Source organism: Sceloporus undulatus, chromosome 2 (assembly GCF_019175285.1).
Source record: "Sceloporus undulatus isolate JIND9_A2432 ecotype Alabama chromosome 2, SceUnd_v1.1, whole genome shotgun sequence".
NCBI lineage: Eukaryota > Metazoa > Chordata > Lepidosauria > Squamata > Phrynosomatidae > Sceloporus > Sceloporus undulatus.
In genome coordinates this window covers 10,435,221-10,449,915 of record NC_056523.1, presented here as the reverse complement: position 1 = coordinate 10,449,915, position 14,695 = coordinate 10,435,221, and the positions used below count along the sequence as shown (strand labels likewise).

The 14,695-nt window shown below is 43.9% G+C and overlaps 2 protein-coding genes across 5 annotated transcripts in view; both read right to left on the bottom strand.

The window, feature by feature from the left end:
* The window catches only part of LOC121921898 (zinc finger protein 397-like), a 942,727-nt gene that overhangs the window by 312,186 nt on the left and 615,846 nt on the right, over positions 1-14,695 (bottom strand). The window lies entirely within an intron of this gene.
* On the bottom strand, positions 354-10,061 carry LOC121921840 (zinc finger protein with KRAB and SCAN domains 7-like). 3 transcript variants are annotated; one of them, XM_042450446.1, is made up of 6 exons: positions 9,916-10,061; positions 7,642-8,384; positions 5,604-5,733; positions 4,517-4,599; positions 3,728-3,854; positions 354-3,453 (listed from the first exon to the last, which is right to left on the bottom strand). In XM_042450446.1, the coding sequence occupies exons 1-6, from the start codon at positions 10,052-10,054 to the stop codon at positions 2,246-2,248; spliced, it is 2,430 nt and encodes an 809-aa protein (XP_042306380.1). In that variant the 5' UTR covers positions 10,055-10,061; the 3' UTR covers positions 354-2,245. The 3 variants fall into 3 exon arrangements, with proteins under 3 accessions (XP_042306380.1, XP_042306381.1, XP_042306382.1); XM_042450447.1 differs by having other exon boundaries at positions 5,604-5,730; XM_042450448.1 differs by having other exon boundaries at positions 7,642-8,398; positions 9,916-10,041.

Genomic DNA, 14,695 nt, shown 5'->3' with positions numbered 1-14,695 from the left:
ACTATAGTGAATATGCTGGTAATCTCTTGCCTCGATTTCTGTAATGCACTCTACATGGGGCTACCCTTCTGCTTAGTTCGGAAATTTCAATTACAGTGGTACCCCGGGATACGAAATACCCAGGTTACGAAATTTCCGGGATACGAAAAAATCCCATTGGAAATAATTGTTCCGGGTTACGAATGTTTTTTCGGGTTACGAAAAAAATTTTTGGTGCTTTTCGGCGCTTTTTCGCACGAAACGCGGCTTTTCCCCATTAGTGCCTATGGCAATTCGGCTTACGAAGGCTTTTCGGGTTACGAAAGCGGCCGCGGAACGAATTAATTTCGTAACCCGAGGGAGCAGTGTAGTATAGAACATGGCAGCCAGGCTGGTCTCAGATAAAACTAGGCGAGACCACATTACATTGATTGCTCCACTGGCTGCCCATTAGTTTCCAGGTGAAGTATAAGGTGCTGGTTATCACCTTTACAGGCCTAAATGGCTTGGGTCCAAACAATCTTTGGGACTGTCACCTTCAGTCCTACAATCCAGTCCGCACATTCAGGTCCTCTGAGAGGAATCTGTTGCAACCCATAAAAACTAGACTGTCTGCAACCGCCCAGAGGACCTTTTCGGCAATCGCTCTCAGATTATGGAATGGCCTGCCAGATGAAATTCATCACATTACCACCTTAAACAGCTTCAAAAAAGCTGTTAAGACGGATTTCTTCCAGCAGGCCTTTCCTGAATAGATAACCACCCACTAAATAAACTGAACCAGTTATTCATTAATTTCTGCTACAGCCGTTGTTGATTTGTTTATTATTTTAAAGTATGTTTTAATCTGTAAACTGTTTAATTGTATTTTAGGGGGGGTGGTTTTTGGGATACAGGATTGTGTATTTTAATGTGTAAGCCGCCCCAGTTGAAGCATCCAAAGTAATTCCAGCTCCTTTACATCAAAACTTTTTCATTAGAAAACAGAAAAAAAGAAATATTCCTTCTCGTGGAAAAGAAGCAACGGCCTACACAGTCTCTCTTCCTATTAGGCACATCTTCACTTACAAATGCCATACTGGGAAATGGTTGAAATGCAGGCCATGTCCTGGAAATGGTGGACATTCAGTCACTCTGTTTTAACCTCTGTAGGGAGGTCCTTCTTGGAAAGTTCTCCCCCATTTCAAATTGCCAGATCCTCCCAAATTGGTGGAGGAAGACGTGGGGAAGGGGATTCACCTTCTTAGGTGCTCACATAGTCCTTGCCAATTGTTGGTTTTTTGACAGTACCAGTGGCATTTCTTAACTATTGTTGTTGTGTGCCTTCATGCTGTTTCCAGTTTATGGCAACCTTATCACGGGGTCTTCTTAGCAAGATCTGTTCTGAGGAGGTTTGCCATTGCTATCCTCTGAGGCTGAGTGTGACTCTCCCAGTGGGTCGCGCCCAGTGGGTTTCCATGGCCAAGGCGGCATTCAAACCCTAGTCTCCAGACTCATACTCCAACGCTCAAACCACTACACCATAGCACTTGTTTAATCCAGATACAGAACTCCAGATTACGTTCTTGGCCCTCTCCAAGCGGAAGCTAACCACCTTCTTTGCTCTGATGCTTTGGACCCATCAAAGCTGGGATGGACTCCGAAGGCCACCAACCTTATATCTGACCCTACTATTTTGATTTTGTGGATTTTGGAAGCAGGGGCAAAGTGTGGGCGAATCCATTCATTCTCTGAAGAGGGAACTCCAGCCAGTTAGGAGGACCAATAACTCTTTGCTGGCTTGGCTGAACCCTGATAGATAGATCATTTCTGCTACAAAAGTCTCATAGAGAGAGATACTGAACAATCCCAGACTGGAGTCATCCAGTAGTGAGAACTCAAATGGGGTAACTTAGGCTCAGCTACAAACTTGCTTTTCTATCTGCATCTTCTAGCCTGTTTAACATAGAAGGGAGGCTCCCAAACTTTTGCCATTAGATATTCATCAGGAATATCTACAAAGCTTAATTATTGCATCCTTGATAACAAAACTCTTCCTACACGGATGTCATTCATAAAGTCTCTGCAGGTTCTCTCATGACAAACCGATCCACTTGAGAGAAATCTCGCAGATGTCCTTTGGGTGTTCGATTGCTTCCTTTCCTGCTTGAATTCTCTAATGATCATTCAGATATATTCTGATATTAAAATATATTCAAATATATTCAAATATACTCTTCTCACAGAGCTGATTTCTTTAGGGCAATACAAATTGCCTCCCGTTTCTTCACATCTCCTCCCAGTTTGAAGCATTTCTCACACTCTCAACATGGGCATGGCTCTTCTCCTTGTGAATTCTCTGGTGACTCATCAAGGCGCCACTCTGACTGAAGCTTTTCCCGCACTGAGAACATTTGTATGGTTTCAATCCAGAGTGAATTCTCAGGTGGTTCTTCAAATATCTTCTCTGATTGAAGCACTTGCCACACTGGGAACATGCGTATGGCTTGTCTCCAGTATGCGTCCTCTGATGGTTCTTGAGACACTGGCCCCGAATGAACCTCTTCCCACATTCGGAACATTTGTACGGTTTCTCTCCAGTGTGAATCCTCTGATGAATCTTCAGATATCTTGTCTGGTTGAAGCATTTCCCACACTGAGAACATTTGTACGGTTTCACTCCCGTGTGAGTTCTCTGATGGTTTTCCAAATTTCTTCTCTGATTGAATGATTTCCCACACTGAGAACACATGTACGGTTTCATCAGAGTCCGCATTTCCTGGTGTTTCATGGATGCCTCTCTAAAAGTGAATACTTTCTCAGCCTCCGAGCATTCTTGCCTTTTATTTCCAGTATGAAGTTGCTGATGTTTCATCCACTCCTCTCTCTCACTGAAGCATTTCTTACAGTGGGAACATTCATATGGTTTCCCTTCGTTATGAATTACTTGATTTCTCTTCAGCGACTTTGTACAACTAACACTGTTGCCACACTCAGAATAAATACTAAGGTTTTCTTCTGTTTGTTCATGCCAGTCTCTGCTCAAAACTTCCCCATTCATATCCTCAGATAATTCATATTTAAACTTTTCTGTACTCTTTTGCTGATGATTATCAGAGAACAAATTTTGATGGATGTTTTCCTCTGATATGGAATATTCTTCATGATCTTCCCTGTTAGGGATTATACCAATATCTGCATTGTAGTTATAGGTTTGACCATACTGGGAGGACATGGTCATTTTTCCCCTTGTGGGTACTTCGGGAGGATGGTGAATTGCAACTATAGGATCTCTGGCAAGCTGAGTACATTCTTCCTCCAATTCCACTGACTGTTTTCTATGTTTGGTTTTGGACTTGCATTGTTCCTTGCACATCTCAACAGTCTCCACTACCTTCCCTTGGCCCATCTGTGGAGTTGTCTTGAGATTTTGCATAGGTTCATCTTCTCCACACTGAGAATTTTCCATCTTGACCTGCCTTCCCTTCCCATCACCTGCAGAGACACAGAAATAAACGTTGTTCATTGTACCGTAAAGAAGGACAAGGCAGTATGATGTGGCAGCTAAAAAGGCCAATGTGATTCTAGGCTGCAACAATAGAAATATAATGTCTAGATCAAGGGAAGTAACAGTGCCACTCTCTCCTGCTTTGGTCAGGCCTCACCTGAAATACTGTGTCCAGTTCTGGCCACCACAATTAAAAAAGGATATTGAGAAATGCAAATGTTTGCCAGACACTTATTAGATCTTAACAAAAGCACTCCTTACCCAAATAACTGACACCCCCACCATTCTCCTGCAGGACTTGCCACATTATAGTTTGCTGGCCAGGCTGGGACAGACTCTGTTTGACGATCTGTAAAGGCAAGTTGGGTTCCTTCAGATCCATCGGTTCCTGCAAGAAGAGCCAGCCCTCCTGGTTAAGAAATTGTTATTGAAAGAAACCATGTTAAAGCAAAATGGCACAGGCACCTTAACACCCTGAAATGCAACCTTCACAGTAGAGATGGGAAATGTGTGGCTTATGCCCACATGCAACCCTTTGGGGATTGAATATATCAGGAGCAGACAATTATCAGAGACTGGGAGGCAACCCCTCAAAATAATAATAATAATAATAATGATAATGATAATGATAATAATAAATTTTATTTGTATACCGCTTTTCCACAGATCAATAACACCTTGGAAAGGGCCATACACCCACAAACAAAAATCATTATCATTTCTTTGTCCCCAAATATCCTCTAGGTAATACGGGGGACATTTTGGCTTTGTTTTGGGGTCTCTCAGTCTGTTCAACTGAACAGACTAGCGTAGTGGTTTGAGGGTTGGACTGTAACTCTGGACCAGGTTTTGAATCCCGAGTAGGTCTCGAATTCCCTACTGGGGTGACCTTGGGCAAGCCACACTCTCTCAGCTTCAGAAGAAGGCAATGGCAATCCTCTCCCCCCCCCCCGAAGAAACTTGCCAAGAAAATCCTGTGATAGGGTTGCAATAGGTCAAAAGTAACTTCAAGTCGTACCACACAACCTGATTTGCCAGAATACTACATACTTCTTTCACAGCAGTGTGGTCCATTTCTTGTTCTTCAGAAGGAAGCAATGAAGAGTGGCAACTTGGCCCTTGGATCCCAATGCCTACAAAGAAAAAAAGGAGGAAGATTTCAGAATTGAGAAGTTGTCTCTCAGTTTAAAAGAAATGCTTGGTGTCCTCTGGGGTTTGGTTCCAGGACACTCTTTGGATGCCCAAATCCATGGATGCTCAAGACCCATTATATACAATGACATAGTAAAATTGTGTCCTTTACATAATATAGCAAAATCAAGGGCCTGTTACAGACAGCCAAAATAAAGCTGCTTTGAGTCACTTTGGAGGTATGGTATTTCAATGATACATGCGTCCTAAGAGTCCAAAGGCCGCACCAAAGCCACGCTCCAGTCCTACGGATGGGAGTGCAGCTTTGGTGAAGTTTCCAGACTCTTAGGACTCATGCATCATTGAAATACCATACCTCCAAAGTGACTCGAAGCAGCTTTATTTTGGCTGTCTGTAACAGGCCAAGGTTTGCTTTTTTGATTTTTAAAAATATTTTCAATATTCTGTGAATGGTTGAATCTGTGGATGCAGAATTCATGGAAATGGGAGACCAATTGTAAAAACAGGATGAGGGTCTCTTATCCGAAATGCTTGGGACCAGAAGTGTTTTGGATTGCGGAGTCTTTCCGATTTTGGAATATTTGCATTTACATAATGAGATGGAACCCAACTCTAAACAAGAAATTCATTTATCTTTTGTATATCCTGTATACTTCTACCCTGAAGGTAGTTTTATACACAATTATTTTTTAATAATTCTGTGCATGAACAAAATTTTTGTGTAGACTAAATAATCAGAAAGCAAATGTGTCACTATCTCAGACACTCGTGTGAATGATTGTGGAATATTCCAGATTTCGGAATTCTAGATAAGGAAGACTCAAAAATCATAATGTAACAAACAAATTAAAAACAGGAGGGAGATCATCTTTTAAAACCTCAACCAAAATTTAACATCATTAAGGGAAGGATACAATCAGCTCCTAACAAAAGTACTTTCATTTGGATTCCTAATTTACTTCGACTCAGCATCATGAGTCCTTACCCATGGGACTGATCTCTGCTTCAGTGTTTTGCTGGGCTTCTTCATAGATCTCGTCTTTTGCCATAGCCAAAGGCTCTCCTTCTGCACCCAAGGAACTCAAACACTCTTCCTTCGTGGGCCTCTGAAACTGCTAGAAAGGAATCCAACACAGAACAGAGAGAAGTGGCTGGGATAGAAATAACTATGGACTTTATCACACTGGGGAAAAGATGGGATTTAAGACGGGATTAAAAAGACATTTTCCTGGCAAAGTCGCAAAACCATCGCAAAGATTTTCAGATACATTGCGATTAAAGAGGCTTTATCCCAGGAAGAAACAGGAATGCTCAAGCAACAAATCATTCACAGGGAAATCCCATTAATGGATTGTTGCTGGAGCATTCCTGTTTCTCCCTGGGAGAAGTCCTCTCTAATCGCGACGTCATCTGAAAATCTTAGTGGCAATCTTGCAATTTTGCCAGGAATATGCATTTTTAATATCAGCTTTTCCCCGGTGTGATAATGTCCTATGGGCCAAAGACACTTTCTGTTCCCCAGCCTTATTCTGTTGCAAGTACAGGTTGAGTCTCCCTTAGCCAAAATGCTTGGGAAACGAAGTGTTTTGGATTTCAGATTTCTTTTTGGATTTTGGGATACCCAGATTTGCACATACCTACATAATGAGGTACCTAGGACATGGGACCCAAGGCTAAACACAAAATTCATTCATGTTTCATATACACCTTATACAAATTCGTTGTTGTTGTGTGCCTTCAGGTTTCTGACTTATGGTGACCCTAAGGGGTTTTCTTGGCAAGATTTGTTCAGAGGAGGTTTGCCATTGCCTTCCTCAGAGGCTGAGAAGGTGTGACTTGCCTAAAGTCACCAAGTGGGTTTCTGTGATCGACTGGGCATTTGAACACAGTCCATAGGTAATTTTACACATAGCATTTTTAATAATTTTGTGCATGAAACAAAGTTTGTGTACACTGAACCATGTGGAAGCAAGGGTGTTAAACCACCTATGAAAAAAGTTTTTGGTTTTGGAATTCTGAATAATGTAGGCTCAACCTATACATTTGTTTATTCATTTATTTCATTTAGATCCTGTTTTTCTTCCCGTATGGGAACCCCAATATAAGACTAAACCAATCACTTAAACCAATAGGTACTACCAAAAGTTTTTGGGTTTTTTTAAAAAGTTAAATAATTTAATTCTTAGAAGGGATGTCATATTGAGGATAGAGCTAACTTGTTTCCTCCTGCTCCAGAGAGACCAGGACATGAAACAATAGATGGAAGCTACAGGAAAAGAGATTCCACCTCACAATTAGGAGGAACTTCCTGACAGTAAAAGCTATTAGATAGTGGAAGATTCTGCCTCGGAGAGTGGTGAAATCTCCTTATTTGGAGGCCTTTAAACAGAGGCTGGATGGCCATCTGTCAGGAATGCTTTGATGGTGTCTTTCTGCATGTCATAATGGGGTTGGACTGGATGGACTTTGAGGTCTCTTCCAACTCTATGGTGGGTTACAGACCGCCGAGAAGCGGTGGTCTGGCTCTGCCTACGCTTGCAGCATCCGGGAACCGCAGCCTTTAAACGGCGCGGCTCCCGGACACTGCAGAGAAGGAGCGTGGAAATCGCGCTCCTTCTCAGGCCCTGGAAGAGGCGCCGTGAGTGCCAAAGGGCGCACTTGCAGCGTTACTTCTGCCATTCAACGTGCGGACGCAGAGTGTCCACTACGTCAAAATGGCGGCAGCCATGTGGAACGGCCACCGCCATTTGTCACGGACTCTGATAGGGTAAGGGGCATCTGGAAGAGACGCTCCTTTTTCAAAATGGGATGTCCTAAGGACATCCTTTATGGCTGTCTGTAACCCGCCCAAAATTCTATGAACCTTTGACAAGCTCCCTCACCCAAAGATTTCAGCAATTCTTGAGTTCTCAGGAGAAGCCAGACAGGTTCAGATGGGAGACGTAATCCAGAAATATCTGGAGGATCATATTTTGCCTTCCCATTTTTAAGAGATTGTGGGATTACATATATGTCAATCTCACCTTCCACTTTCCTCTCTCAGCATCTTTCTGGCTCAAGAGGAAGTCCTCCATCAATGCCACAGCCTGGGAGCAAGTGTCTGGCCCTACAGCTCGGATCCAGTTTTGCAAATCCGGTGGGAGGCTGGCCAGGAATTGCTCCAGGACCAGCAGCTCCAGGATCTGCTCCTTGCTGCGTCTATCTGGCTTCAGCCACCGGTGGCAAAGCTCCTGGACTTGGCTGTGAATCCTTCGGGGATCCTGAACCTCCTGGCAGCAGAACTGTCTGAAGTGCTGGCGCTGCAGCTCCATTCTCAGGGCATCTCCTCTCAAGATGGTAGCCTTCACTTTCTCATAATCCTCCTGATCTCCGGTTTCCAGGGTCCGAAAGGCCTCTTCTGCTTCTCCACTCAGTGCTGGAAGGAGCCGGGCCACCCACTCTTCTCGAGGCCACCGGCAGGCTTTGGCCACTTGCTCAAAGGAGGCCAGGAAGAACTTGGTATCTTCCCATGGGGCCATCTCCAACATTACTGGGGTTGCCCATCTTTTGCAACTGGGGTGCAGTGTTTTCAGGAATTCCTGCCACTGGGTTTCCCAATGTTGTTGCATCTCCTTGGATGGTTCCCCTTGGCCTTCCTGGGATCTTCCCCATCCTGTCTGCTCTGTCTTATATTCAGACTGGACTCTGCCGTTGGCTTTTCTTAATCTCACGGTTAATTCTTCTTCCAATTCAGTGCCTGCAGATATATCCTCCTTCATTGCTTTGTCTGCCCTCATAAATCTGGAATTAAAGTATCATCAAATCTGATCACTTTTAGCGGAATATTTTAAAAACAGCCAACTCTTAATTCAAAGACACAGCAGTGTTATTCTGGAAAATCAGTACGCAAAGGGGCCTTGTAGCACTTTTGAGACTAACTGAAAGAGAAAAGTTGATAGCGTGAGCTTTCCTAGACTTTTAATGGTGTCAAACTGCATAGTTTCTGCAGTGTAGATATACAATACAGTGCTCCCTCGGGTTACGAAATTAATTCGTTCCGCGGCTAATTTCGTAACCCGAAAAACCTTCATAACCCGAATTGCCATAGGCGCTAATGGGGAAAAAAGCCGCGGCTCTGCCGCGGCTCCATTTAAAACAGCGCCGGCGTTTTTTCGTAACCCGAAAAAACGTTCGTAACCCGAAACAATAAATCCCTATGGGATTTATTCGTATCCCGAAAAATTCGTAAGCTGGGTAATTCGTATCCCGAGGTACCACTGTAATGCAATTTTGTCACTTTAACTGGCATAGCTCCATAATACTACAGAATCTGGGAAATTGTAGTCTGGCGAGGCCCCAGCCCTCTTTGGCAAAGTTGGCTACAGACCTTGCAAAACTACAGATTCCAGGACTAGTTAACATATAGAGCCCCAGCATTCAAAGTGGCATCAAGCTGCATTAGTTCTACAGCATAGATACACAATAATGCAGTATGACCCCACTTTAACTGCCATGGCTCCATAATCATACAGAATCCTGGGACTTGTAGTTTGGTGAGTCCCCGGACTTCTTTTGCAGATCAGGCCAAAGACCTTGTAAAACTACAATCCCCAGGATTACCTTGGATGAAGCTACAGCACTTAAAGCGATATCAAATAGCATTATTTCCAGTACAGACACACAACAATGCAGTTTTGTCACTTTACCTGCCATAGTTCCAACCCTACAGAATCCTGGGACTTGTAGTTTGGAGGGGCACCAGCCCTCTTTGGCAGAGTTGGATACAGACCTTGCCAAATCTCAGGATCCCAGGATTGTCTAGCATGGAGCCCCATCACTCAAAGTGTTGTCAACTGTCAAACAGTATCATTTCTGCAGTGTAGATAATAATGCAGTTTTTCACTTTAACTGCCATAGCTCCATAATCCTATAGAATCTTGGGACTTGTAGTTTTCTGAGGCACTGCCAGCACTTTTTTTGGCAGAGGTGGCTACAGATTTGCAAAACTACAGATCCCAGGACTGCTTAGCGTGGAACCCCAGCACTCAAAATGGTGTCAAAACTACCTTCTTTCTACAGTGTAGATGCATAATAATGCAGCTTGACACCACTATGCAAAACTACAGATCCCAGGATTGCTCAGCATGGAGCCCCAGTACTGAAAGTGGTGTCAAACTGCATCATTTTTGCACCCCAACAAGTGACAGTGCAACCCACCTAGTTCTGAGCTCCCAAGCCACCCCAGCTACTACCTCCCCTCTCCATGAACTAGCAAATAATGCATAACTACAGAGCCACACAAAGCTCCCAAACCTTACCAGAGGCTTGTTCTTGCTTTTTCTCTCTCTGTTCCCTTTCAGGCGGCTGCAGAGAGCTGGGTGCAAAAGAGGGACGGCCGGCTGGAATGGGGACCTGGGAAAAAAAGGGCAGCCTACAAATCTCCTCCTTTGCTTGCATTTCCTCCTCCTCCTTCTCTAGAGGGAAGCATCATCATCTCCCATTAGCTCCCCCTGGTGGAGGAATCCGTCCCTGCCTCTGAAGCCCAACTTTTAAGGAGGAGGAGAAAAAAGAGATTATTACAATCATCATATAATGATTCATAATATAATGTATGTATGAAGGGTGGTGACTGCAGTCAAGAAAGCCAAGGGAGATCCAAGGAATGGGAAGGGCAGCTATGATTTGACTGCCATGGCTCCATGCTATGGCATCCTGGGATTGGTAGTCCAGAAGAGAAGAGAGAGGAAAGGAGAGAAGAGGAAAGAGAGGGGAGAAGGGGAGAAAGAGAAGATAAAGAAAAGCAGAGAGAGAGAGAAGAGAGAGAGGAGAAAGAGGGAAGAGATAGAAGAGAAGAGAGAGAAAAAGAAAAGTAGAGAGAGAGAGAGGAGAGTGAAAGCAGAAAGAGAGGTGAGAGAGAGAAAGCGAAGAGAGAAGAGATGAGAGAAGAGAAAGAGAAGATCAGAGAGAGAGAGAGAAGAGCAGAGAAAGAGGAGAGAGAGAAGAGGAAAGAGGTGAGACAGGAGGGGAAAAGATGAGAGGGAGGAAAGATAGAAGAGAGAGGAGAAAAAGAGGAGAGAGAAAGAGAGAGGATGGAGGAGAGAAAGAGGAAAGATAGAAAGAAGAGCAGAGAAAGTGGAGAGAAAAGAGATGAGACAGAGGAAAGAGAGAGGGAGAGGAAAGAAGAGAGAGAGAAGGAAAAGAGATGAGAGAGAGGAGACATAGATGGTCATAAAAGTATCCCATTTGCCAAACTGAAATAATCTGTTTGGCAAAAATGAAGCTTCTGCAACGCTCTCCCAGCCAGGCATTGCCATTGGCATCCTGAAAGTGAAAAGCTGTGTATTAATGCTTCTTTGTGACCACTTTAATGTCGAGTTTTGTGCGACGTTGTCTGAAACCATTACGTGTGATTATGAAATTTTTCCAGGGTATTCATGGGATAAACTCCTCAGTGCTAGGGAATCCTGGGGATCTGCAGCTTATTGTGGCACCAGAGCTCTCTGTCAGAGAAGGCTAAATGTCTCACAAACCTACAGTCCTCAGAATTCCTTACCATTGAGCCAGGACAGTTAAATCGGCCTGAAACTGGATCATTTCTGCAGTGTGTTTTGGAGCTCAGTGTACTATTCCTGACTTGCAGTATGCATTCTAGTTGAAATGATATTACTGTGGTTTTTAAATATCTTCCATATACTGTATGGACCTGGTCACCATTTAGGATTAAATTTCCACGACACTGACTACCAGGTGTGGAAATTTCAGGACATTCAAAATGTCACCTCATTGCCATGGTCAGAATACCAAATCTAATTTTCCATATCATAATCACCCCTGGCACTGATTTCAGAGACAATAGCATAATCCTTCACTACCGATTATGCTACCTGGGGCTCATGGGAATTGTGATCCAAGTAAGGCCATGTGATTCCTGTACACAAGTTAAACTCCAGGAAGAAAGCAGGAACATGGTTGCAGGCATACACTCCCTCTTTTGTGAACAGCCCCATCCCAAGCATACCTTTTGTTCATATTTTCTTCTTCATAGAATCATAGAGTTGGAAGAGACCACAAAGGCCATCCAGTCCAACTCCCTGCTATGCAGGAAATCCAAATCAAAGCATCCCCGACAGATGGCCATCCAGCCTCTGCTTAAAGGCCTCCAAGGAAGGAGACTCCACTACACTTCAAGGGAGTGTGTTCCACTGTCGAACAGCCTTTACTGTCAGGAAGTTCTTCCTAATGTTGAGGTGGAATCTCTTTTCCTGTAGCTTCCATCCATTGTTCCGGGTCCTGTTCTCTGGCCTTCAAGTCTTTTCTGTGCCTTCAAATCGTTCCCAATTCATGTCTACTCTAAGGTAATTCATGTCGACTCTAAACCCCATCATGGGGTTTTTTTGAGCAAGATTTATTTAGAGGAGGTTGGCTGTTGCCTTCTCCTGAGGCTGGGAGTGTGTGACTTGCCCAACATCACTCAATGGGTGTCATGGCTGAGCTGGGAATCGAACCTGGTCTCCAGAGCTGCAGTCCAACACTCAGACCACTACGCCACACTGGCTCTCTTGTACATATATATTTTATTATTCTAACATTAAAATTTAATTTAAAAGCTGGCCTTGTGCGTTATTTACAAACCACCACTGTCTGTGATGCAAGAAATGCGGCTCTGCCCCGTATTTAGACGGTACCATGCATTCATAAACCATAATTGTATTTGGTTGTGATGTCCATGAAAAATAACGGTAGAAATGTCAACACCAGGAGCACACAGGCCTCCTCTTCAAAATGGGGGCTTTATATAGGTTTTGCAGTCAAGTATACCAAAGGCCATGAAACAGAAGTCAATCAAATACAAAAGAACAGTCAATAGTCAGGATAGCAAATGTCCAATCTGCCAAAAAGAAATTAGTCAAGGGGCTCCGAAATTGCTAGGTGAGATAGTCCACTGCTAAAATTATTTGGGAAGCAAAAGAGTTGACGCTCTTCCATAGCACTAGACTTTGGGCCATCATCTGAATAGTGAGGTTAGTAAATTGGGAGATGGTGACAAATTAAGTCAAAATTTTGGTGGTCTGAAATTGCAGAACACAAATGGGAAGTAATACGAGCCTTATCACATTTTTTTTTAATAAAGTAATTTTGTTGTAGAAGATAAATCAAGACAACATACATGAATGAAATAAGATCAAACTTGGCAATTTCACCAGCAAACAATACAACAAAACTGTAGAAGCTGTGTTTCAAAGGCCACAATAAAAGCTCTATCGTATTATTAAACAAACCTGGTAGGCCAACAAAGTTACAGGTGTTTTCTTTTTCTCCCTCTGCATGACTTTCGTTCTCTTCAGTTGTAAAAGTGCGGGAGAGTGTTGTAAAAGCATCATTTTTGCCAAACGGATTATTCCAGCTTGGCAAATGGGACACTTTTATGACACCTTTACAACCATCTCCCATGGTTTTACAACCGACAGAGAATGAAAGTGAACAATGCCATGCAGAGGGAGAAAAAAAAGCACGCGTCTTTTTGTTTGCCTACTGGGTTTGTTTAATAAAGAAAGCAATAAGGCTTTAAGATATTTAATGGCAATAAGTGGCTTCCTTCGGTGCAGAACAGGGAAGCGCCACTTATAGTGGTCAAGGGAGTAACATCTGCCCTCTGGGACGCTGAAAGGTGGCAACCCACCTGTACCTCTGTATTTCTCCGCCCCATCCCAAAATATTTTTATCAACAAAATAAATACAGTAGCTGCACCTCCTGACCCTCCTTCTTTCTATCCTCTGGAAGAAAGCAGGCAAGCACACTTGTGACACCAATTCACAAAATGCCACACCACAAGATTCCAGACACATTCTTACAGTTAATTTTAACAGCATTTACAAAGGCTTAAGGTCGAAGTTGAAATCAGGTGGTCTTCCACATTTTGTTGAACTGCAACTCCCAGTGCTTTCCACTACTCCCAGTGTCCCTCCTGGGAGAAAAGCGGCATACAAAATAAATAAATAAATAAATGTTGGCTGAGACTGCTAGGAGCTGTGGTTCAACAACAACTGGAAGTTTACACAATTCCATCCATGAGCTAGGATCTGTGGTCTCTTGAGTAGTAAGCTCCTTTATGCAAGAAAACATTGCAAAGAGGAAGAGAGAAAGAGGCGGAAATCGTCTTGGTACAATAAGGTGCTATAAGTCTGGGTGCATTTACACTGTAGAAATAATGCAGTTTGACACCAGTTAAAGTGCTGCAGCTTCATCTTATTGAATCCTGGGATTTGTAGTTTTACAGTCTCTAGCCTTTTCTGCCAGAGTGCTAGGGCCTCATAAAATTACAAATCCCAAGATTCTGTCAGATGGAGCCATGGCGGTTAAAGTGGTGTCAAACTGTATTATTTCTACAGTACAGATGCACCCTCTGTTAACATGGTGTACCACACTTCTTGCAGGGACGTAGTTAAGGGGGGGGGTTTCAGGGGTCCGGACCCCCCCCCCCCTTTCAGGAGAGAAAAAGGTGCTTGTTGGAGAGTGCGCGTGCACGCGCACAGTCCCAAACAAACGCCGGGGAGAGTGCCACTTGCTCTCCTCTAGGCTTCAGGAGGAGCAGAAGTGGCGCTCTCCCTGGCATTTTTTGGGGCTGTGCGCGTGCACACGTGCGCTCCAACAAGCATCCTTCTCTCTTCCCGGCCCTGGCAAAGCCAGGAGGAGCGCAAGTGCCGCCCCTAAACTTTTTGCGGGGCCTGAGGGGGAGAAGCCAAAAAGCCCTGGAGGAGAGGGAGGGAGGGACAAGAGGCTGCATCAAGCTGCATCCACACTTAAGAAATAACCAGGTTTGGCAGCGACTTAACTCTTTTGTGGCTCATGGCTATGGAATTCTGGGAGTATGTTCTGTGGTCCAGATATTGAGCTTGGCTCTATTCTGGCTCATTGCTATGGAATTCTGGGAGTTGGAGTATGTTCTGGGGTCCAGATATCAAGGCTTGGCTCCTTTCTGGCTCATTGCTATGGAATTCTGGGAGTTAGAGTATGTTCTGGGGTCCAGATATCAAGGCTTGGCTCCTTTCTGGCTCATTGCTATGGAATTCTGGGAGCTGGAGTATGTTCTGGGGTCC